Here is a 26,170-nt window from a genome sequence, read left to right as displayed (position 1 = left end):
TGGAATGTTCCCAATTGTTAATGTTGACCTTTGTCTAATCTAGAGGATCTTGTTAGTTTAAATTAGTAAACTTCTAGAACTGTTTAAAACTGTTGTTTTCTATTCTTCACCTCATATAGCTTGCAAATAAGTACACGTTCTTTGAGAAGCAATTCACTTGTAATTGGGTGCTGACTCATCCCCCTTTTTAGCAGCATGATGTACTTTCATCACTCCTGTTGTCTTTTATGTAATGAATAATGTAACAGGCAAGATGCAGAGTTGGAATATGACGAGTTCTCTTGCGAATAAATAGTCCCAATTCCCCCCCTCCCCAAGCCCACTTTGTGACCAATTCTCCCCATTGGTTAAATATCAGTCTTATATTAGAATCACCTTGTCCTAACACAGTTTGTAACTAATTATAATCATCCAGTCTTAGCTTCTCAGGGCTCACAGGTCCCAAGCAATGGCAGAAATAACTCGAGGAAAGTAGGAGATATTTGTTTTAATGCAGGTGCATCTAATGCAGGGCTGTCAAACTTGCAAAATCACGTGACGTATCATAATGTATCATGACTTTTTTTCCATTGCTGGCAGTGGGGTAGGCGCAGTTTCGGCATGATGCATCTGGCCCGCAGGCTGGCAGTTTGACATCCCTGATCTAATGCATATTTCCTGAGCAGGAGCCTTACATAGAGTAAGAATTACTGGAAAAATTCACATAGACTAGAAATGAGGTTGTGTTCCTACCTTTTTAAAAAATTAGAATAAATAGCAAGCATTTAGAGGTATTTTCCTGTTTGGGTGTAAGTTGAAGATGTAAGGCTACGGAGAAGTTCCTCGTAGTTTTTGCATACAAAGAAATTTAATTTAATTTTCATTTCTTAACATATATCAAGGATTGTGTGCATATTGAGCAGACCATAGTTTATTCTTTAACATGGAAAGGCAAAATGTAAACTGTGGCATCATGGATTTTAAGAGAATAATTGATTAGGCTTTATTGGAATTGCAGGAAACCTACTGAGAAGTTGCTAACTTGCTTCTTCAAAGCAATTTAAGATGTCTTATGAAATGCCATAACAGCTGAACAAAGAAAATGCTTAATATGACATAATGAACACTTTGAAAATACAAATAAATGCAATTGAATTAATGAAAACTGCACATCAACACGCAAGGCCACACAATTAGAAAAATGTTTTGAACAATGTCTAAAGACTAAATAGTTGAATTATATCTCTTCATTTAAGATTGCACAAGGTGATGATGGGATAAATTATAGAGTGATGTTATTCAAAACTGGAAATGTACTTACACTTTTTCTTATCAATTAATAAATCAGAGCTTGTTTAAGTATTTATAATAATTTATATACTTAGGTTTATTTAATGTTAAATTATCTTGCCTCTCAAAGATATAATCCAGAAGTAATCATGGTTTGATATGTATTTTAGCATTGCAGGATTAAATGATACATTTTTTAAAAGGGCAGATGTGGGAAGTTGAAGACTGTGGATAAGATTAATGCTGAAATAATTTCAGGACAATGTATAAATGTAGATTGCTTTTGAAAAAGGCAACACTTTTGAACAGTCAGTCCAATATTGGATTATATACTTGGCTGGAACTTAGGTGAAAAAAGAACTACGGTAGTTTTCTTATGGGTTGAAAGTATTGAATACATGCAGTATTTAGAAATTGCTATCTCCTATTGTGTGGGTAAAATATTCTTCAACATTTATTGCTAAGAAATTATTATATTCATTTTTATCTTATAGTTTGACATCAAGTTTGACAACATCAGAAAAGAAGTTCAGCTGAATCAATCCTGGTGATGAAGGGGATGATGGGCATCATACCCAGATCACCATCATTTTTTTTTAAAAAAAGAGGTTGTGAGAAATACCATGTGAGTTAGGTGGCTGTAAGACATCATCCAAAACTAAAAGAATATGAATTAAAATGCAATTACAGTACAACTTAAGACCAGTTAAAAAGCCTGGGGAAACAGAAAGGTGTTCACGTGGTCTGAAATGATACTAGTGTGGGTGTCAGTTAAGTCTCTCTGAATAGGGAATTCCATAAAACCTCTATAACTTGTAGAAGCCTACTTAACCTCATGGAGAGGACTTGGATAAGAACCTCATGAAATGATAAGGTACATAAGAGAGAAAAATTTGAAACCTATACAAAGCATGATTGATTATGCAGTTCAGAGTAATCACAAGGCTTCATTTTCATTGTCAATGGAACCAACAAGATCACTGGTTTCCAACCTTTCCAGCTTTGCAGATCAGCGTGTGAGTGGGAGAGGGAATGGTTCCTTATAAGCATTGGGTGAGCAATGCATGCGTGCAGCTCCGTTTATGTGAGCAACACACAGGCATGCCTGCTACTCATACAAATGGAGCTGCCTGTGCACTTGCCCACCATTTCCATAGCCCAGTTCCAAACAGGCCCTGGCCCGGTACTCGACCTAGGCCTGGGGGTTGGTGACTCCTGAGCCGAGTTGACTAATGATGTGATAAGGCTATTTATTTATTTATTTATTTATTTATTTATTTATTTATTTATTTGATTTCTATACCACCCTATTCCCGAAGGACTCAGGGCAGTTTACAGGGCAAAGTTAAAAACAGTTAAAACAGTACAAAAGTTAAAATACAGTTAAAATTAAAATAGAATTAAATAACATTAGCCCAAATTTAAAATTTAATTTAAAAATTAAAAATTTAAAACCCCTCAGTCCAGGCCGGCTAAATCAAACAGCCAGGTTTTTAGGTCCCGGCGAAACGAACGAAGGTCGGGGGCGGCCCACAGAGAACGCCCTCCCCCTAGGGATAACCCGCCGGCACTCACTGACCGGCGGCACCCTAAGGAGGCCCTCCCTGTGGGAGTGCACAGAACGATGGGAGATTGATGCAGCAGGTGCTCCCTAGGATAACCCGGACCCATGCCATTTAGGGCTTTATAGGTCATCACCAGCACCTTGAATCTCACCCGGAGGGCAACCAGAAGGCAATGCAGCTCGCAGAGGAGAGGTGTTACATGGGAGTGTCAGGAAACTCCCATCACAACTCGCGCAGCCACATTCTGCACCAGCTGAAGCCTCCGAGTGGTCCTCAAGGGCAGCCCCATGTAGAGAGAATTGCAGTAGTCTAACCGGGAGGTCACGAGCGCATGAGTGACTGTGCGTAGGGCATCTCGGTCCAGATAGGGCCGCAACTGGTGCACCAGGCGAACCTGGGCAAAAGCCCTCCTGGTCACGGCTCCTATATGATCTTCCAAACTGAGCCGTGAATCCAGGAGGACGCCCAGGTTGTGAGCCCTATCAACGGGGGGTAACACCTCATCCCCCATAATTAAAGATGGACAAAACTGGTTCATCTGAGATGCCGGTATGCACAGCCACTCGGTGGGATTGAGTCAAAGCCTGTTTCTCCCCATCCAAACCCGGACCGCCTCTAGGCAACGGGACATCACGTCGAGGGCATCGCTGGGTTGGTTCGGGGTAGAGAGAAAAAGTTGGGTATCATCAGCGTACTGATGATACCCCACCCTGAAACCACGAATGAGCTCGCCCAGCGGCTTCATATAGATGTTGAACAGGAGGGGGGAGAGGACCGGGAGGGGGGAGAGGTAACTTGGAGATATGGATTAAATATCCTGAATGATGGCATCTATTCCTAAAGAATTATCATCACTGTAAACTGTAGAGAACATTGTTTCAGTTTTAGTGAAAATGGAATAATCTTTCAAATTTTTGGAAGAAAATTTTTAATGATATGTTCATTATAACTAATAGAATATTAACTTGCTCCAAACATGTGTGTATTTGATAGTTAAATAAAAGCAGCAAATTAAACAAAAGTAGCAGCGACATAAAGTAATACTAAATAATAGAAATATAAGGATAATGTCTCAAGGATAGAAGGTCTGGTAAGTTAGTCTACTGCGCTGCTTGAGGATTTTTCTGATGAAATTCGTTGTTTGTCATTGCAAAGAAACAAAGCATTATTCTACGAGGAATGGTAGAAATAAGCATCCTTGAAACAGTCTGTTTCAGAAATTGTGAAAAAGTCAATGCACCACTATCATGTGGTGTGCACCATCCTTTTGTGAAATCTCAGTAAGTAACAATATATTCCTTGGTTGTTTAAAGGACAAACAGCTTCTGGGTATAATAGCCATTGAGACTCCTCTAGAAACAACAGGCATTTGAATTTATTTATTTAAGTGATGTCTGTAATAAAGTATATGAAAATATGTTATAAAAATAATGTTATACTGAAACACAAGAAAAGAGATAAACATGCCAATCAATTGAGAATGATTGTCAAATTAAGGAGTAAGCACAGAAATTAAAGAAGGGCAACATTTATCCAAATCTATCATAAACGAGAGAGACAAACTGCTCAATGCAGATAAGCTAGGAACTACCAAAAAGGCCTTATTTAATTGTTATCAAGGTGATGAGATGTATCACAGAGCTTCTGACGACAATTACAAATTACAGAATAGTTTCATATGGAAGACACATCATGGCTATAGTAACCATTAATGTCTTCATAAATTTAAAATCACTATGAGATGGGGTGTGGAGTCAGGAGAAGACATGAGTAAAGTTGATCCAAGGTTGATGCTATGTGATCTATAAAACAATTTGTTGAGAAATATTTTGTGCATTATATTTGTGGGACTATGGTTCATGCTAAATTCTATGCAGTAAGGTAAATGAGTCAGGATATGGTAATTCATGTCCTGCCTTCTTAAAGACAGTGAAGCTGGACCTCTGAGGGAGGAATGATGAATTGAAGAGCCAACAACAGCAACATAGATGAAGGAACTGGTGAGTAGATCAGTTGCTGGAAACTTCTCTGAATAGGAGTGAACAGTAGAGTGAACAGATGCTCTGGATTGCTTTTCCTTGTGAGAAGATCACAAGACAGTGTTTTTCTGTAGATTTGATGGCTGGGACATGAAGGGATTAGCTAGCCATCTTGCTTGGATCCATAATTGGGCCTTTTGAAGGACACAAAGTTTGCAACCTCATTTCTAATCACTTTGGAAATTGCAACAATTTTAAAGCTGTTAAAAGACCTTTAGAATGACACATCTGAAAAGTATTGGGAGAATTTAACTTCAACTCTGAACAAAAGAAAAATTAGTTGCAAGCTTAAGAACATATGGAATATGAAATAAAGAGCAAAAACTGAATAAGATTTTTATCTAAGAAAGTTATAAATAGACTAAAGTTCTAGATACTTTTTAAACAAGGTTTTGGAATTCCTTATGATAAACAGCTTCTCATGAGAAATAGATCTGTTTTGTTTTTTTGCAAGACAGAGATATGCAATTTCATGATTTAAAAACTGGATAGTAGATACTATTAAAGAAATGACAGATGTAGAACAAATTTTATCTGATTAGAGGGAAATCCAGATTATAAACCAAGAGAGCGACTGGGACATTTTTTTTCTTATTGGATTTATAAAAGAGGCTTCTTAAAACCTTGAAGAATTCTGTGTGATGGGACAAAAATGAAATGAAGAAAAATCAAATCTTACAAGAATAATAAAGGTGGGATAAAAATAAATAGTAAAAAGGTTTTTGAATTAGGTAAAGATAAAGACTTAGAAATAAAAGGAAGGAATATAAAGTTAGTTTATTTGATCAAGGCTAAAATAAGATATGTTGTTATCCCTGGCAACTCTTTATGGACTTAAAAGATAATGTGGCATGGATTTGTCTATAGATAAGGGATGGGTTATAGGTTGAACAGTTAATTGTAACCTAAGAGGCAATGAAGAGTCACTAAATTTGTTTATTGTGACGAAGGTTGGAAGTCATTTCTTTATATTTTTTATTCATTATATTCTTGCTTTTTTCTTCTCTTTTTTGCACCTTTATTCTTCCTCTTTTTATTTTTTGTTTGTATTACATTTTACTACTATAACCAACATACTTACTAAAATTATGCATCATAAAAAGAGTGAAACTGGTGGAGCAATTAAAGCTGAGTGGATACATTTCTAACTACTGTTGGCACAGTGATTCAAAAGCAATACACAGAATTCTGTTCCTGAAGAGGTGGTGTATGATTAACAAATTAGGTCTAGGTTAGGCTGAGCTCATACACCAGAATGAATAAATGTGAAAATGTTCTGGGAGAATTCAGTCTAGTCTTAATTTTAGGTCTAAATCAGTGATTTGTTGGGTAGTGATAAAACTTATGAGAGAGGAAAAAATGCTGAATAAATTGGTGTCCAAAGAAGGTAAAATCCCTTTAACCAACCCACACTTCTGTTGTGAGTGCCAATTCATTATGGCAAAATAATTGCTTTGTAGTAAGCAATGAAGAGTTGCTCATTAGAAAACATTGCACAGACATAATTTCTTTAGCTCAAGCTGCTATTGGCCTGATAGTTAGAATCTGCTTTTAAGAAGCTTCTGTGAATGTGTTAACTATGGCTTTAGGCAACACATAGGCAGGCAGCTGTGCAGTTCACTGAACACTAAAACTATAAACGTTAGCTTAATGCATAGCTAATGACAATGATTATAGTAGTGCATCATAATAATTTACTAGTACATTGAGTTTTTTATGGTGCTTGCTTCAAGGCTGGTGAAGAAAATCACATAAACTGCACCTTGAGTAATCTAATTAAAATAAGTGCAATTTTAGTCCATGCAGGTTTTTTACAATGGAAAAAAATATGTTCTTCCATCCCACAATTATTAGATAGTTTGGTTATCAGTTTAAGAGAATCTGCTGTTCCATGTAATGAAGTGATCTTGCAGGGATAAAAAATGCAAGCTGCAACATGCCTCAGTAACTCTCTAATTTTGTAAACTTCAGATACAAAATCTTTTTATTATAACCTGAAATTTGAGGAAGCTTGGGAAAGAAAATGTAAGTCCTTTCACTTACTCATTAACTCAGGATGCATTCGGGATTCAGATGTTCATTTTTTAAAAATGAATTTGGAATATCATGTTTAGAATAAGCATTGCGTTTCAAATTGATTTTTAAAAATATGTTGCCTGTTGTCATGTCACCACAATAGACTAACCATCATTTCTGGAGGACAGAAACAGACCGCAACCCACCCTGTTAATTCTATACTTATTATCAAAGTAATTCATGGTGCATTTTTCTGCTCCACTTTCAAAACACAGTTTTCCATGTTATGTTGCCGAGAGCACTTCTGTCTCTTTGGGATAGCTTGCTTCAGTTTGTTCAGGATAACCTCAGAGATTCATGAGCTATTTTAGAGGTAAGAACTCCCCTTCAATTGAGTCAATGCTTAAATGGTGTCTGGTACATTTGGGGTCTTTTTCCTTGTATGAAGGTTGTAGTAGCACAGTGGTTATAAACAGAAGGCTGCAGGTTTCTCTGACTTTGATACTTTTCCTGTGCTTTCTTTCTAATGTCCACAATGCACTGTTTCATTATATTTTCCAGATTTCAAAAATTTATAAAATAATAAATAAGCAAAACATTTGAAGTATTGATGACCCGGACTTAGGAGACAGTATCAATTGTGATTACGTGCGGATGGCCCCGCTCTCTCTGGCCACTTGCAGAACCATGAATGCAAGATCATGAAAGGACAGCAAAGGAAACACCCAATATCCTAACCTACCCGGGAACACACGGCGTCTTGGGGAAACACCCAAACCACCCAAATGTGAACATATGGTGTCTTGGGAGAACACCCAAATGGAACATATTAGCTACTTCTGCTTTCTTCCTTTCTTATCTACAGTGTGCCAGCCTTAAAGGGCGAAGTCTTTTATCATATGTTTGTCAGTTTGCTGGGTGAATTGCTTATGTAATCAAAGTAGGTATAAAAATAAGGCTTTTCTGATATTTGGGGCTTTTCTCTCTTTTTGGAGAAGCCCGTCTTTGTTCAGCTGAATAAAAACATAAAGGGTGAGGGCAACTTCTGGTTTCCTGTATTTTTAATGAAGCAAAACCTCAGAACCTGCATTGTTTCTGAATGGGATTTTTTTGATTTCTGAAATTTGATATCTGAAATATATATATGTATTTATGGCTGTGAACATATACAATCCTCAAGAATATTCTAAATATTAAGAATCTTTTGCAGAATGGCTTGCTTTGGCTTCCATTTGTTTCTACAGTTGACACGTTTGAGTGGCAGGGTGAGCCACTACAAGCAAAAGAAGGGATGCTTTGAAAATTAGACCCTCCCCCACTCTCTCACTAAAGCCTTTGCCCTTTTAAGGTGTACGTGTTTGATAAATGAAATTAAATGTAACATTGAATGAAGGTGCTTGTCTATTCACAGGATGGACAGTAGGAACTGAATTTATTAGGATGCCATCACATAACCATATGTAAGTGCTGAATATTAAACATCTTCTCCTTATAAACTATTATGGAGAACTAAGGACTGATTTTTATGCTGATCACAGGATGGCCTCATCCAGCCAAAATCGTGTGAGGCAGTGCTGCAGTTAATGTGTTCATTGGTGGTTGCCGCCACAATCTGCTTTTCCTCTCTTCAACAGGCATTTAGAAGCAGGCCAGAAAAAGGAAAATTCTCTTGTTTAATTGAAAACAAAGGTTTATGTCCACTTAGTAATAGCTAATCTGCAGAGGCCTTAGCTTTTGGAATCTTGTTACAAGATTCAAACCGGCATGAAAAAGTACTATATAAAATACTATATACTTTATTAGAAATAAAAAAACCAGGGGAAACGTGAATGAATGTTGGGTTTAGAAGAAAAGGATTGTGAAAGTATCATCTAAAGTGGAGCTGAACCTCAGGGGGAAAAAAAAGTATCTGTGGAAAGAATTGGAAAGTCTTTGAGCACATCGAAAATAAGATGAAATTTAAAAATGGGCTTCTTGTCATTTGCTGCTATCAGAAGCCTGTGTGTGACTGACTCTTTACAAAGTCCTGGAAAATTATATTTTATTATCTTAGAATCGGTTTATGTTCTGCATGCTTTCTTTCTCCATCCCAGAGCCAAGCTGCTCTTTCTTTGGGAAGATTCTAAAAACAAAACTCTCAAGTAAATTCTCGCCCTGTTATTTAACCTTAAAAAGATGAGGAACAATGTTTCTCAGAGATTTAAGCAAATGACCCTTTTAGGCTGCCATGTTAGCGGCAGAAGCGGACGAGGTTGCAAGTCAATAGTGGTCATTCTGCCATGACAGACCCTCTCAATGTAAGCTTATTTGTGATAGTGCATGCATCTTTTGTAGCCAGTTGCTTTCATAGAAAATTTATTGCACAACTCTTATCTTTCAGAGCTGGAAGAAGGCAATGGCAAACTTATTTCTATATTGCTGCTTAAAAGGCTACATTGATGTGTCCATGAAGTCACCAGGAGTTAAGCTTGAGCTTTTTTTTTTTTTTTAGCCTTCATAGAGTACAGCAGACTTCGGTCTAAGTACATATCCCTGAATTAGCTGTTGATTTTATTAAAGCCATAAAGTAATGCAAGAGCATATTCAGTGATCATGTAGATAAAAATTAAATCAGGTACCTCATCCAAATTCCTCACCATGACTAGAAATATTAACAAAAGTATTTTCTCAAATTTAAATAATATATCTGAATTTGTAAAATGTGGTGAATTCAAAGAAGTATAATGATAATCTCCTATCAGCAAACTTATCTATATTTTCCTTGTCTTTACTACAGTGTTTATCCTTAATGTAAACTTGAGAAGTTGCTCCCAATTTGCCTCTAATACAGGTAGTCCTCGACTTATGACCAACATTTCTGAGCCCATCATTTCTATTGCTAAGTGAAACATTTGTTAAGTGAATTTTGCCCCATTTTGCCACAGTTGTTGAATGAATCACTGCAGTTATTAAGTTAGCAACACAGTTGTTAAGTTAATCTGGCTTCTCCATTAATTTTGCTTGTAAGAGGACTATACATGACTCCTGGACACTGCAGCCGTCATAAATATGAGTCAGTTGGCAAGCTTCCAAATTTTGATCACATGACCATGGGGATGCTGCAATGGTCATTCAGTGCCGTTGTAACTGTGAGCAGTGACTAAATGAACTGTTGTAAGTCAAGAATGACCTATACAAAAGTGAATATAAAATCCAGATCTCAGAAAAAGCTATATGAGTGTTCTGTATTGTGTAGCAGAGACTAAGGCAAGATACTGGCTTAATTTCACCAAGATGACAATTAAGATTCCACCAATCAACAGCATACTTGGCCAGGCAAAAGCAATGAGAAGACCTTCTGGGGGATACAATCTCTTGAAAAGGACGCTCTCTACATTTCTTGATGGGTCATAATGGCAAAGAAACGTCCGATGCTTTCTGAAATTGTCTCTTATCTCTTCTACTTGCTGCTGAACTTTTTTATAATTCTCCATTTCAGGGGGAATATAAGAGCACTGCAGAAAAAAGAAAGAAAACTCAGGATACTGCTTTTCACAATTATTTACTGATGGTAAAACAGTAATTTGGGGGTACTTTTAATCAATGCTGCCTTAATATTCTGCACTGTGGCTAGCGTGAACTAGATTATGAATATTGCATGTATCCTATTGTGACTTTGTAGGGGAATCCATGAGCTTTCCAAAGCTGTCCTTTACAGTATTTACTTACAGCAGTGGTGGCGAACCTTTTGGAGACCGAGTGCCCAAACTGCAACCCAGAACGCACGTATGTATCATCGGGTGCCGGGTGGGCGTGGTCCATTGGGTGGGTGTGGCCCATTGGGTGGGGATGGCTGTGGGGGTAATGGTAGACTGGGTGGGACTAAAAAGTTCAATCAGTTCAAACTTTGCAAGATCTTTTTTTTCCTGCAAGAAGTTAACAAACCTTTTTTTTTTGCACACAGTGAGGCCTAAAGCGAAAAGGTTTTATAAAAATCCAGTTGAAGGCCTAGGACTGGGGTGATGGCACGCATGCCCACAGAGAGGGCTTTGCGTGCCACCTGTGGCATGCATGCCATAGGTTCGCCACCATGGACTTATAGTTAACCAATGTTTTTCAGGGTTAGAGGAAGATCATAACTCAACCTATTCTTACAAGCAATTAAGGAATCAAACGTTTTTTCCTCTGCTGTGATTGGAACTAAAGGAACTACTTGTACTACAGGTATAGTATAGGATTGCAGGGAATTATTCCTAGGAAATAACTGGGGACATAGATTTCCTTCCTTCCTCCCTCCTTCTCTCCCTCCCCCCCTTCCAAAGCATGGAAATATTATTTATGTGAGTATAGATAGAAGGGAAGTTATTTTGTTTATTTATTTAGTTATTAAATTTGTACAAATTTGTACAGCACCCATTAAATCTGCATAACTGGATAGCTTACAAATAGAGCACTAAGAATGAACACATTTGCTAATAAGCAGGATATTAGATTAGAAGGAAAATGGATTCATGAAATTTTACTGAAGAAGGGGAAAATATTATAGAACTTTTTAAAGGTTCTACAACTTTGTACATTTTGGGAAGAAATTTGAGAATTATGCTCAATGTTTTGGAATTAAATATTTGAATTTCATCTTAGAGTTATGAAGTGAGACTTTCTTAGTTGTAAACAGTGAAGGGAACTCTGGCTATCTTTGCAATTTTGATAATTAAGTTTCATGTATTGTTTGCTTCTTTTCTACAAATGGTTGATCTGTAGAATTAGGGAGTAAATCCTATTGGATAAATTGGGATGTACAATAGATAGTTATTTATAATGTTATAGCTCATGTTTTCACTTTCCCCTCAATACACACAAAGGTGGGGGTGCAGTTTCATGAAGAAACAATTATAAATATTGCAGTTAAAATGGACTAATATAAACTTTAAACTATACATTTCTTGAGGGATAAACATGTAGAATGATGCTGTTAAAAATTTTAGTATGCTGAAATGTTAAGTTAGCCATTGATATGAGACAATGTGAATTGTTGGTGAGATGAATTTGATGTTCTGCTAAGAGTAGTATCAATCAAATATTATATTAAAAAGCCTAAGAAATGTTTTGAGAAAATGCTAAACATTTAGCATTAATAGGATTCTATGGTATTGGAGAAGGAAAGGAAGTCTAGTGTTATGAACTATATGACAGTCAAGTGCGTTGGGTAGAATGCCTTGGAAAGTCCAGTATATTGTTGTAATATAAAATTTATAATGTGCTTTTTTAAATTACAAAGTCAAACATTGAAGATAAATGAAGCAACATTTCTAATTATACCTTGGAGATCCAATTTTACTTAAGATAAATTAGCTCATAGTAATATTTCATTTATATAAAAAATAAATACTCTCCTAAAATTAGGATTGTTTAATTGAAAAGGTTGGAAATCTGAGGTCCACCCCATTTTGGATGAAGTAACCAAATACAGTGTGATTATTCCTGATTTCTCTTTTTAACTGCTCTTGCCTGCTGGAGATTGAATGTGTAAGCACCATTTCAAGGCCTTAAAGTAAACATTAAACCGCCCTTTAGGAAAATTTGCTTTACTGTTTTTTATCTACACAATTATAGATTGCTGTGTAAATAAAATGATTTTCTGCTAGGTTATGAATTATAGCAGAGTGATCAGTTCCATAAGATATGAGCCTGAAAATGAAGGAATGTAAAACATGATTAATTTTAAAGAAGACAGGTAGAGGAAACAGCATTTATATATTACAGCAAATGTTGTTGTTGTTGTTAGTTGCGAAGTCGTGTCCGACCCATCGCGACCCTATGGACAATGTTCCTCCAGGCCTTCCTGTCCTCTACCATCTTCTGGAGTCCATTTAAGCTCACGCCTACTGCTTCAGTGACTCCATCCAGCCACCTCATTCTCTGTCGTCCCCTTCTTCTATTGCCCTCAATCTTTCCCAGCATTAGGCTCTTCTCCAGTGAGTCCTTCCTTCTCATTAGGTGGCCAGAGTATTTGAGTTTTAGCTTCAGGATCTGGCCTTCTAAAGAGCAGTCAGGATTGATCTCCTCTAGGACTGACCGGTTTGATCGCCTTTCAGTCCAAGGGACTCGCAGGAGTCTTCTCCAGCACCATAGTTCAAAGGCTTCAATTCTTTGGTGCTCAGCCTTTCTTATGGTTCAGCTTTCACTGCCATACATTGCAACTGGGAAGACCATAGCCTTGACTATATGCACTTTTGTTGACAGGGTGATGTCTCTGCTTTTTAGTGTGCTGTCTAGATTTGCCATGGCTTTCCTCCCCAGGAGCAAGCGTCTTTTAATTTCTTGGCTACAGTCCCCATCTGCAGTGATCTTGGAGCCCAGGAAAATAAAATCTGTCACTACCTTCATTTCTTCCCCATCTATTTGCCAGGAATTGAGAGGGCCAGATGCCATGATCTTGGTTTTCTTAATGTTTAGTTTCAACCCAAGTTTTGCACTCTTGTTCTTCACTCGCAACAAGAGGCTTTTTAGTTCCGCTTCACTTTCTGCCATTAGAGTAGTATCATCTGCATATCTTAGGTCATGGGTCAGCAACCTGCGGCTCCCAGTTGCCCAGTGCGCGTGCACCTCTCTGAACGGGAGGAGGTGTGCGCGCACCACTCCGAACGGGAGGAGGTGTGCGCGCACCACTCCGAACGGGAGGAGGTGCGCACGCACCACTCCAAAGGTTTGGAGAGCTGCGTGCGCACCTCTCTCGCACCTCCACCCGAACACCCGTGTCGAGACCTGCTGGTGTTCAGGCGGCAGTTTAGAGGTCCCGGGGGTGGCTCCAGCGACGCCCGGGCTGAAGGCAGCGCCACAACCCAGCGCCCGTCACTACAGAGACCCGCTGCCACTGGCGTGCAGGTACATCCACTGGCAACAGCAGGTCTCCAAACCACTGTTCGGGTGGAGCTGCATGCGCACCTCTCCAAACCTTTGGAGAGGTGCGCGCGCAGCTCCGCCCAAACACCCGTGTCAAGACCTGCTGGTGTTCGGGCGGAGGTCGGGCGGCAGTTTGGAGGTCCCGGGGGTGGCTCCGGTGACGCCCGGGCTGAAGGCAACACCGCAACCCAGCGCCCGTCACCACGGAGATCCGTTGCCGCTGGCATGCAGGTGCATCCACATAAAAAAAAGTGGAACCGCGCGTGTGTATCCACGTGTGCGCATGCGCAAAAAATGCTCCCACTTTTTTTTATCTCTGATGGAACCGGATCCCAGTGACTCTTTTGCTTTTTCAGGTTGCCGAGCCCTGTCTTAGGTTGTTGATGTTTCTTCTGGCAATCTTAATTCCAACTTTTGATTCATCTAGCCCTGCCTTTCTCATGATGTGCTCTGCATATAAGTTAAATAGGCAAGGCGACAGTATACAGCCTTGCCGGACTCCTTTCCCAATTTTGAACCAATCTGTGTCCAGTTCTCACTGTTGCTTCTTGGCCCGTATATAGGTTTCTCAAGAGACAAATAAGATGGTCTGGTATGCCCATCTCTTTAAGGACTTGCCACAGTTTGTTATGATCCACACAATCAAAGGCTTTAGCATAGTCAATGAAGCAGACGTAGATGTTTTTCTGGAACTCTCTAGCTTTCTCCATGATCCAGTGTATGTTAGCAATTTGATCTCTAGTTCCTCTGCCTCTTCGAAATCCTGCCTGTACTTCTGGTAGTTCTCGATCCACATACTGCTGTAGTCAAGCTTGTAGAATTTTAAGCATAACTTTACTAGCATGAGAAATAAGTGCAATGGTGCGATAGTTTGAACATTCTTTGGCACTGCCTTTCTTTGGAATTGGAATGTAAACTGATCTTTTCCAATCCTGTGGCCACTGTTGAGTTTTCCAAATTTGCTGGCAAATTGAGTGTAGCACTTTCACTGCATCGTCTTTTAAGATTTTGAATAGCTCAGCTGGAATACTGTCACCTCCACTAGCTTTGTTGTTGCTCAGCTTTTCTAAGGCCCACTTCACTTCACATTCTAGGATGTCTGGCTCGAGGTCAGTGACCACCTCATTGTGATTATCAGGGACGTTAAGCTCATTCTTGTATAGTTCTGTGTAATTTTGCCACCTCGTCTTAATCTCTTCTGCCTCTGTTAGGTCCCTGCCATTTTGGTCCTTTATCATGCCCATTTTTGCATGAAACGTTCCTTTCATCTCTCCAATTTTCTTGAAAAGATCTCTGCTCCTCCCTATTCTATTGTTTTCTTCTATTTCTTTGCATTGTTCATTTAAGAAGGCATTCTTATCTCTTCTAGCTATTCTTTGGAATTCTGCATTTAATTGGGCATATCTTTCTTTTTCTCCCTTGCCTTTCGCTTCCCTCCTTTCCTCAGCTATTTGCAAAGCTTCCTCAGACAGCCATTTTGCTTTCTTGCATTTCTTTTTCTTTGGGATGGTTTTGGTTGCTACCTGTTGTACAATGTTGCGAACCTCTGTCCATAGTTCTTCAGGCACTCTGTCTATCAGATCTAATTCCTTAAATCTATTTGTCACCTCTACTGTATATTCAACAGGAGTATGATTTAATTCATACCTGACTGGCCTAGCACTTTTCCCTACTTTCTTCAATTTAAGCCTAAATTTTGCAACAAGAAGCTCATGGTCTGAGCCACAGTCAGCTCCTGGTCTTATTTTTACTGACTGTATAGAGCTTATACATCTTTGGCTGCAGAGCATATAGTCAATCTGATTTCTGTGTTGACCGTCTGGTGATGTCCATGTGTAAAGCCGTCTCTTGGGTTGTTGGAAAAGAGTGTTTGCTATGACCATCGTATTCTCTTGACAAAATTCTATCAGCCTATGCCCTGTTTCATTTTGTACTCCAAGGCCAAACTTGCCTGTTATTCCAGTTATCTTTTGGCTTCCTACTTTAGCATTCCAATCCCCCATGATGATAAGGACATCATTTTTTGGTGTTAGTTCTATAAGGTGCTGTAGGGCTTCATAGAACCGGTCAATTTCATCCTCTTCAGCACTGGTGATTGGGGCATAGACTTGGACTACTGTGATATTGAATGGTTTGCCTTGGATTTGAACTGAGATCATTCTGTCATTTTGAGGATTGTATCCCAGTATTGCTTTTCCTACTTTTTTATTGACTATGAAGGCTACTCCATTTCTTCTGAGGGATTCTTGCCCGCAGTAGTATACCTGATAGTCATCTGAATTAAATTCACCCATTCCTGTCCATTTTAGTTCGCTGATACCTAAGATGTCGATGTTTAGTCTTGTTATCTCTTCTTTGACCATGTCCAGCTTTCCTTGATTCATGGATCTTACATTCCAGGTTCCTATGGAGAAAAAATCTTTACAGCATCGGACTTTCCTTTCACCACCAGACATATCCACAGCTGAGCGTGCTTTCGGCTGAGCGTCCTTATGGCAAATAACACAGCTTAAAGTATTTGATATCATTCTGAATTGTTCTTACATAGTACAAGGATGAGCATGTTTAGTTTTATTCTGTTATAACTTCTGATAATCTGTATCACACTGAATTCCAGAAGAAAATGTAGTTTTGGAAGGACAAAAAAAATTCCTGCATATGTAAACTTGCAGTAATAATACTGAATAATAATGACATTTATTGTACACTGCCCAGAGTCCATCTTTGAGAGAGATGAGCCATTCAGAAATACGATATATGAAGAGGGCAACATTATTGATTTAAGTGTAACATTCCTTCAAAGCTGCTATGTGAAATATGTCTAGGAGCTGAGGCAAAGTCAGTATAAAGTTATTTATGTGGGGAACTTCACTAAGGCAAAGGGAAGCTGCCTTCCATCAAACTACCATTTAAATGCCGCAGAGCCCAAGTAATGTCTTTTATGTGAGGAACAACTCTATAATACTATCAACATTGCATATTGCTGAGAGGCTAGGAATTCAAGATTGTGGTCGAACAAAATTCATTACTGTTCAAAAACCTGTATCATTTGCATAATCTACCAGGACAGACAAAACTCTGCCATAGGTAGTTACCTTTTGCTTCAAGTGGTATTTCAGGACAAGAAAGGATAATTTGACAAGAATAGCCATTGTGTCACCATTTATTATATGTCTTCTCACATGGAGCCTGGTTAGAATGTGCTGAGGAGTAGTATAATTTACAGTCTTAATATCTAGCACACAAACCTTGGGATTTCTGTCCACGGTGTTCTCTGTGTGGTAGAGCATTACCACTCGCCCTAACTGGGTTAAATTCACATAGACTTCCAGACAAGGATAGTGAAAAATGTCTTTATCTTCAGAGCCTTCAACGAATGAACAATGGACTTTTTCCTTGATGTTAGCTCTCACCAGATTGCATTCACTTTCATCAGCCCAGACGCTGCAGAGACAAATTTATTAAGAATTTATGCATAACTTAAACCTCGTAGTACATAAATACATCTATTTCTGAGATTGTCAGCACATCTTGTGTGAAAAATGGGTGAGAAAGAACAATATTAAAATTATATTGTCTATGTGAATGAAGGCACATGTAGATTTTAGAAATAACTGTGGCAAAAATATATAAACTATATTCCATGATTTTAAATATCTTTTTCCCCATAGATTTTAAATACTATCTATGTTTTCAGAAATGCACTTGGTTTAGTCTGTAGAGAAATTCTCACATCCATTTTTGTGATCCTCTTATTATATGGAATTTATACAACAATTGTATGCTTTTTTAGGGTGATACCACCATATTTTTTATATCCCAACTTTATTATTTTTATAAATAACTCAAGGTGGCAAACATACTGAATAGTCCTTCCTCCTATTTTCTCTACAACAACCCTTTGAGGTGCATTGGGTTAAGAAAGTGACTGGCTTTTATGCCTAAGGTGGCACTAGAACTCATAGTCCTGGTTTCTAGCCTGAAGCCATAACCACTACACCAAACTGCCTTTCATACATATTTAATTCAGATTACTAAAAACTGAATAGCAAGATATTTCAAAACAAATATATTAGAGATGTTTATGATTAAGTGATTAAAATTAATACAGGATAACTTTCCACATTCAGATCAATTTTGAATAATGCAAAAAAGAACGTTGCTTCCTAGTGGATTTGATGGGTCAAGTGGAGATAGGAATTGTCTCTATAGAAAAAAATAATCCTACCTGGGATCCCACAGTGCCCAGTTATACTGTTGCCATCAAGTAGAGTACAAGTATTAACTTCTTAACCGGGAAGAAAGATAATAATAATTCGTGTTCTAGAAGCAAAAACGTCTTCCATTTAACCAACACATCCTCCAGTTTAACCATTTATGTTTCAGCTTTCATATATTAATGAACATTATTTGTTAAGTGTTTTCTGAGTACAATAGAATTTCTATTTTGAGAGGCATCACATGTTCAGAACTATGTGACATCAAATTTATTAGTATAATCCAGCTAGCCATTCACTGGAGAGGAACATACCCTCTATTGGTATCCTTCCTTTCCCCAGCATTTTAAAGGGACAAATGATGCATAAAAACCGATTAGTTTAATTGCCCACCTCTGCAAAAAAACTGAGAGGAAATAAATCATGGATATAAGGCATATGTTTTGTACCTACATATCCCACAGCACAGAAGAAAGGCATTTCCCAGTCATCCCACAATACGAATGTCTTCTGTTAATGCTAGGAGTTGTAAGCAGACTCATTTGCTGATTGGAGACCCAGATTTGTTTGTGTGGTTTAAGAAATAAAGAAACTTTTACCTCCTTCTATGTAAAGGCACCAGGACTAAACCAATAAAAAGATACATCATCGCTGAGCAGGCCATCATTCCCAATCCTAGCCATAGGGCCCTGGTCTCCCCTCGCTTCTGTGATGCCACCACCTTTTTGTGCAACATGACTTCTTCAGATGCTTCTGTGTTCTTAGCTCTGCTAAAAATATAAACAAATCAATCTGGTTTGCTCATATGACTAAACTCAACCTCATCTCAGAGATAGCATATAACTTGTTTTAATGTCATTAAGTACTTGCTTTCCAAAAATGCAAAAATGCCCTCCACTCTTGGAGGGCATACAATAGTATTTACTCACATCTTCAAAGGTAACATCAAAAATCACATGTTAGATGCTTAGACCATCAAGTATTTATTTTTAACAGGAACAGTATAGTGGAAAAGGAAAGTTGGAACATTTGTAAATGCTGGTGGATTTTTTGTGGCCAAAACTCTAAAGGGCATTTCATTTCCTGACATCAGTGGTTCTCATCCAATACATTGGCCACTTCAGATAGCTTGAAAACTATTACATGCTATGACCTGGAAGTTTGGCATTGCTTGTCTGAAGACTTAGAGTTTGCTTTCTGGCTAACCTTTTGTAGGCTTTAGTACATAGTGAGGTAGAAAGAATGCTCAAATTTTCCAGGTAGTATAGAATACGTGAATTAATAATTAATAATATTCTTCCCAAATAGAATGAAGGCTTGCTTTTTGATGATGGAGTGGGGAAATGAATATTCCAACTGACCAATAGAGAAATTAATGACTTACCCAAAAATAGAATAGAGAATATATTTCGCCTGGTTTTCCTGAGAAGCCGTGTTAAAAATGCAAAAAAAGTTGAGAAATTTGCAATGTTCAGCTATGATAGGGACTCAATTAAGCAAGGATATAATTAATATGCAAAGTTCTGTGATGCGTTTCCTTCTTTTGCTTTAGTGTTTTAGAAGTTCTTTCCCTGTAGTCGAGTTTTCAGGAATTTATAAGTTTGGAGAGAAGACAGAGTCATTTGAGAAAAGTATATCAGTGATGCTGGAGTTGGTGACAATGGAGAGGTTATGATTCATTTTACTTCACCCACAGGCTTTTCGTTCAATTGAATTACAGTCTTGTGCACTGCCCCAAAGTCATCCAAATAGTGAAATTATTTATAACAATCCTTGGAGAGTGTATTTGTAAAGTATTTGTAAAGTCTACTGCAGCTCGGATGCCATGTAACTATGCCATTTGGGCCTGCTTGTGAACATGGAGCTAGACAAAATATATTTCTTAATGGACACCTTTGAATAACTTCCAGTGTAAGATACTATGAGCCTAAAATATGTCAGTTTCTTTTCTAAGAACAGTGCTACGCTGAACATTTCTTCCATATTATTTCCCCATCAATTCTCTCTCAGGCTGCTGGATAATAAACTGCTTTCAAATTTTAAGACAGTTCTCATATGTTAAGTACAGGAGTCTGGAGCTTTAGACTCCAAGGCTAAATTGATAGAAAGAAGATGTCTTTAAAATTGGGGGTGAGTGGGTGAAGGAAATTCAATAACCTGTGCCAGGTTGATGACGCTATCTGATAGCTGAAAGTGCAAATGATCTACAAGCTGTAGTAATGAAATTTAAGGGGCACAGAGAAAAAAATGGGACTAAGATTAAATATAAACAAGACCAAACTAATTACCACAGAAATAATGACCAGCTTTAGAATTGACAGTGAAGATATTAAAGGGGTGAATTACTTGAGCCTAGAATCATCAACACTAAATGAATTGGTTGTTGAGAATCACACCACAGACTAGCACTCGAGTAGCCAGGAAGCCCTTAGAAAAGATACTCAGATGTTGTGATGTGTGTCTATCTATGAAGATCATAATGGTGCAAGCAATGATTTTTCCCCCTAAGACTCCATGGAAATAGAAGTTGGACTTTGAAGAAGCAAGATAGAAATTGTATTGAAGCTTTTGCACATCGATATTGGAGAAGACTCCTGTTTGTAACATGGAGGGTTAAGAAAATAGATAAATAGGCAATTGAATACATCAACCCAGAGTTTTTGGTCAAGGCACAAACATCAGGTATAAATGATCATACCTCAGATTATGTGAAAACCTCACTTTCTGGAGAAGGTCTTACTTAAAGATGGAAGGATTCAGTTACAGTGACAGTGGGTGCATCATTGGATCACCTGTAGGACTAGGTTGGGAAAGATCCTAGTAGAGAAAATCCATGTGGTTGTTAACAGTTGACAGTGACTTTGATGGCACATAATCAAACTACAAATTATGGTGGGACAGATTCATTTAGTATATGTGGTAACTGAGCTTAGCTCCTGTTTTCTCATAATAAAAAAAATGGACATTTACTTAGACTATGAATTTTGTTTCTATGATGCATTTTAATCCCAAAAGATATAATTTCTGTGATCTCATTAACAAAACACATTCTTTTGATGAAAAAGGAATCCATTATCCTTCAGTTGCTAGATCTGTTTATTTTTTAAATCTTTTGAAATTAATCCTTCAAAGACTGGGACCAGCTATTTTTTTATTGAAAATAAAGTCAAGTGCAAATATTTTATTCCTGTATAATTATTTGCATCAAAATTCCATATATGCTGTTGGGAAAATGAATTTATTGCTGAGTTTACCACTTCATATTTTTGCATTAATGTTCACTATATGTTCTTCTATGTTCTTCTCCTTAAGCATCCCATTTAAATTGTTTAGCTTCTCTGCTTTGTCTCAAGAATCATCCAAGTAGCATAGAACAGGAAAAACAGAACACAAATCCCAATGGATTGCTTCCACACTCCTTTTGTGAAGTAATTTATATACAAAATAAAACATTGCTGTAATTAACAGCCATAAGGCTTTAATTCTAATCTTCAAACATGATTATCTTTGATTTATCTTGGTTATACATATTGTTTGTAGGATTCCTAGTACATCAGTTTATCCCAGTCTTGAATTTGGTTTTCATCATGATTTTTTTTCTTCTAGAGTCTCATCCAATCTTTTTTTTAAAATATTTTTTCTTAATTTATATATTGCCCTTCAAAAACATTTTTAGAAAAATTCAGAAGAAACTTGAACTTATTTGTTCATTAATTCATCTTAAACAATGTTCAGCATGAGTAATAAAAATATATATTCTTAAGAACAAATCACAAGAAGAGTCTTCAACACAAACAGTAAAACAGGTCTTATTCCATTAAATGTTAAAATAGACAAAAAAAAGAACCACTGTCAATGACACTCAGATACTGTACATTAATTCAATTTTTTTCCTCAGGGATCAAAGGAATGTGGTAGGGAAGAAATGATAACACTCTTCCACCTTAGTTAAGTCCTGCTATCATGAATTTTAGAACCCATAACTCTTGATCTGCCAGCCAGTTGAATCTCAATTTGTCCTAAGATACCTGTGTCTTCTCCAACAAAGACATGAACATATTTTAAATCTCTTTACACAACAATTTTACAGTAGTCATTAAATATAAACAATATATTTTTTGTTAAAAAAACCCCCACTTTTGTAAAAAAACACCTGATTTTTAACAATAGATTTATTATTTGTTCTGCTTCTTTATATGCTGTCATGCTGCATAACATATGTAATGGTGCCCATTTTCTATTGAGAAAAGATATCAGAGCCCAGTTCTTTCTGGAAACCACTCTTTCCTTTACCTCTGAAATATCAATCTCTCTATGTACTTATAAGGTGAATAATATTTCTACAAGTTTCAGTTCTCTATGTGCCAATCTGCATATGGGGGTGGGGGGTGGGGAAACAGCAAGAGAGAGGCTACACTGGAAAGTTAGGAAAGTTTACATTTAGAAAAACTGAAAAGAACGTGGAGAGCATTCAGCTAGGTTACAAAAATTAGTGAGAGGGATCAGAGTAAATTGACATCCCTGTTGAACAGGAATAATCTATTACCGTATATCATATTTGGTTCCAGGTCACAGTTTTTTAATCTGTACATTATAGTTCAATGATAAAGACACTTGATAACAGAACCATAGGAATGACTTTGACATAAAACAGTGGAATAATGTTTCACTTTAATGCTGCCATTACCAGAACAAAACCCTAATGTACTAAAAAAAGTTGAAATCCAAATTAGATGGTAAACAGAATGTCCCTTAAAGGAACTCATTTAACATCTGATTACTTAAAATTAGAACATTCCACCCCTCATCCTCAAAATTGTTACCTGTTTGCTGTAAATGTCTACCTATCACAATTTGTACCCTAGACGTTTCTGTATTTTCTGTTATGTATACTTGCTATTGGCATTCTGAATATTAATTTGCATTCTAAAATAATGTCATTAAAGAAAACGAAAGCATTTCAAAACACTGAATTCCCTTCAAGAAAGCAGGAATGGACATTTCAAAAACAACATTCCTTTCATTAAAACATTAAATGCTATTTAATTATCACAAAATAAGACTACAGAGCTACCATTGTGTGCCCATAAAGGAAAACCCATTGTGTTACCATCATAAACACAAAACTATTTAGTTTTTTTTTCTCTTAGCAAATATGTATTGGTACAAAAAGGAAAACATCTTGTTTTTGGTTTCTCTTCTTACTTAAAATAAGGTTTAAATGTTTCTGAAATCTGGTAAGAATCTAATAGGAATCTAATAGTTGAAGAAATATTCATGTTATTCAGAAGTACAGTACAGGCAGGATTGCTGAAAACATACTTTTCAGAAGTCATGCTTACCGTCTTTCAAATGTGGCTTAGAAGTTCATGAATTTTTGGAAAAAGTCTAATCTGCTGGCACCCAAGTAGCAAATCTGTAGCTGTAAAAAGACTACCTTCCTCCAAACTTGCTGATGATTTTTGAAAATGGATGTTTAGCTAACTTGAGATTTCTACTACCATAAATGGTAAGGTATGGAAATGTGCAGGCTTTTTCAAGCTTATTTGTGCAACGCAGGAGCTGATGTGTTATGAACAATTTTAAGCTAGCATCCTCTATTTCTTTGTGCTGGAAATAGAAAGATTCCTGTTATGTATATTATATTGCAGATAAATATAATCTCCATGCACTGGCTTACTTCTTAAAGTAAGTAACTGAGTATCTGTGGCATTTTCTAAATATTAACTTTAGAGAGATTCTATTGCCCAATCTTTACTTTACTTTTCTTCTTCTCATTTTATATTAAGATAAGGTTTGTGTTCAGTTATTCATATCAATCCAAATTCAGTATGTAGTATTTGGATTTATATGAACAAATGAGCACAAACTGTTGATTCTCTTGGACTTCAAAACATGAAAAGCAATAATGTTATCCTGGTGATTATTATTATTTCTCTTCATGGCAACATCTCTCTCAGGAATTAACAAAACTGAAAAATAATAAAAAAAACTTTAGAAAGATTTTGATAAGAGTGGACCAAAGATTCCCCAAAGATTCAGTTTACTTGATTGTTACATCTTGACTGCCAGTTTTTTCATCCGGTTATGTGGAAGTAAAAATTTATTACTGAATCTGTCTGATAATTCTATGTAGAAATTTAAAGAATTTTTAAATAACGAGTGTGTATTGTATGCTGGTAGATGCAAAAGGATATATAACTCTGAAAAAAGATGTACATGAATGGTCAATGTTTTAATGGCATTGTTTACTAAAAGGTGGCACAAAGTTTGAGAAGATGATGTTTAGTAGTGAAAGATTCCAGCAAAATATTGCAAGCAAAACTCCATTTTTTAACATGTTCTTTAAAGTAGCTGTGATTCCTTTTGGGATTGGACAGTGGTGCTGTAAAAGTTCTGCACAATCTCTGGAAAAGATGCTGTTGGTTTACAATTGCAGATGGGGCCTGGGGTTTGCATCTCCTACACTCAACCTTTTTGGAATTAGTCTGGGGCATTCAGCTGGGCTACTTTTTCATCCACTAATTAACATTGTCTGGTGATAATACATTTAAGCAATAAAATGTTAGAAATCATACATTGTTCTTGGAGCTTAACTCAAATCAGTTAAACAACAAGCTTAGCAGAAAAGTTGGGCTTGGTCTTTTAGCATTCAGTTCCAGGTCACCTCAGTGCACCAGGAGTAGAGTTTGTTTGTTCATCAAATGAAAACATCCTTTGAACAAGAGAGAAATGTTTTCCACAGATATAAGCCATTGTGCTACCATTTTAGCAGCATCACAGAGGTGCTAAAAAAAATTGAGCTGGAGTGAAATATATAGAGTATTCGTGATTCAAATGGTCTTCTTGTCTTTCCTTTCTTCTAGACTGTGAAAGTTGATTACTAGACCACTACTTTGGACTGAATACTGCTTCCTACTGTGCTTTCCCAAAGATCCACCCCAAAAATAAGCCCTAGTCTGATTTTTTGGGGTGGGCCTAATATAAACCCTACACCAAAAATAAGCTTGGGAGGGGTGGGCATGGCCATCGCAAACACTTTTTGCTCAGACGGAGAAATGACGGAGACTGGAAGCTTTGTCTGCTTGCAAATGGGGTGCATGGAGACGGAGCTGATCACTCAGTTTCTAAGTGCCCCATTCTCAATCAGACAAAGCTTTCAGTCTCCCTCTGGGCAAAAAGTGTTTGGGTGTCTATGGGGTACTTGGGGCAACTCCACCCCATCTGTCTCGCTCCGTGGCAATGGCAAGCGGCCGCAGAAATGGGCCAGCAGCCACGTGGCTGCTGCTGGACGGGGCTGTTGGTGCCGCCACTGCGAGGTGAGACAGGTGTCAGGGAAAAAATAAGACATCCCCCCAAAATAAGACCTACTGCCTCTTGGAGGCCAAAAAAATATATATAAAACCGGGTCTTATTTTCAGGGGAACATGGTACTATGGTACTTTTAGTCATGGTACTTTTCAGATAAACACACAATTCCCAGTATTTCTGAAGATTACTCTGTATTAGCTAAATTTTGACACAAGAAAAAAAGAGGGGAGGTAAACAACGTACTGTTCATTTAATCCCATTTAAAGTTCAGTTTGAGCCCCCAGAAACCACAGCTAAGGACATGCGGGCTCAAGAGTTCCAAAAGTTAAAGTCTACCTATCCAAGCTTGCTCTAAAAATAGCCTGAAAGCCATGCATCATTCTGCAGGCCTTCCTGTTGATTTGGAGTACAGGAAATACACTTATTATTTATTTAGTGCATGTTTAAATGTTAGAAAGCACATCACAGTTCCATTTTCAGTAAGCAAATATGAAACTGTTTGCTCTAGTTGCAAATTCAAAGGTAAATTTAAAGGTAGATGATTTATATAGTCAGTACGTGATTAGTTGCATACAGGTTTTCTGGAGTTTCCATGAAATTTAGTGTATTAGGAAATACACCAGAGATCTGGCTGCTAATTTCAAACCATTGTGTGAAATTTGGAGTTTTTTCCCATGTAGTTTTGCCTATCACTTTACAGACAGAAAGTTGGAGCAGTTCAAAAGCAACGGAGAGCTTTTTACCAATGAAAATACTAACATTGATGTATTGCATTGTGGAAGTTTTTGTGAGTTCCAGTCTACTTATCAGAAGCCAGCAGAATTGACCCAGTTTCTTTGCAGTTCCTTTGCCAATGTCGCGAACGATTTGA

General features: G+C 37.4%; 1 protein-coding gene across 3 annotated transcripts; it reads right to left on the bottom strand.

Annotated features, from left to right (window-relative positions):
* Window positions 1–10,098: 10,098 nt before the first annotated feature.
* Window positions 10,099–23,441, bottom strand: KCNMB1 (potassium calcium-activated channel subfamily M regulatory beta subunit 1; the record flags this gene model as incomplete). Of its 3 annotated transcripts, none has more annotated exons than XM_083351339.1 (4): window positions 23,331–23,441; window positions 18,588–18,758; window positions 17,020–17,215; window positions 10,099–10,383 (listed from the first exon to the last, which is right to left on the bottom strand). In XM_083351339.1, the coding sequence occupies exons 2-4, from the start codon at window positions 18,722–18,724 to the stop codon at window positions 10,099–10,101; spliced, it is 618 nt and encodes a 205-aa protein (XP_083207465.1). In that variant the 5' UTR covers window positions 18,725–18,758; window positions 23,331–23,441. The 3 variants fall into 3 exon arrangements, with proteins under 3 accessions (XP_083207465.1, XP_083207467.1, XP_083207466.1); XM_083351341.1 differs by having other exon boundaries at window positions 18,588–18,755; window positions 23,331–23,430; XM_083351340.1 differs by lacking the exon at window positions 23,331–23,441 and adding an exon at window positions 20,687–20,806 and having other exon boundaries at window positions 18,588–18,755.
* Window positions 23,442–26,170: the final 2,729 nt, after the last annotated feature.

Source organism: Vipera ursinii, assembly GCF_947247035.1.
Source record: "Vipera ursinii genome assembly, chromosome: 2".
Lineage (NCBI taxonomy): Eukaryota > Metazoa > Chordata > Lepidosauria > Squamata > Viperidae > Vipera > Vipera ursinii.
This window is presented reverse-complemented; position numbering and strand designations above follow the sequence as displayed.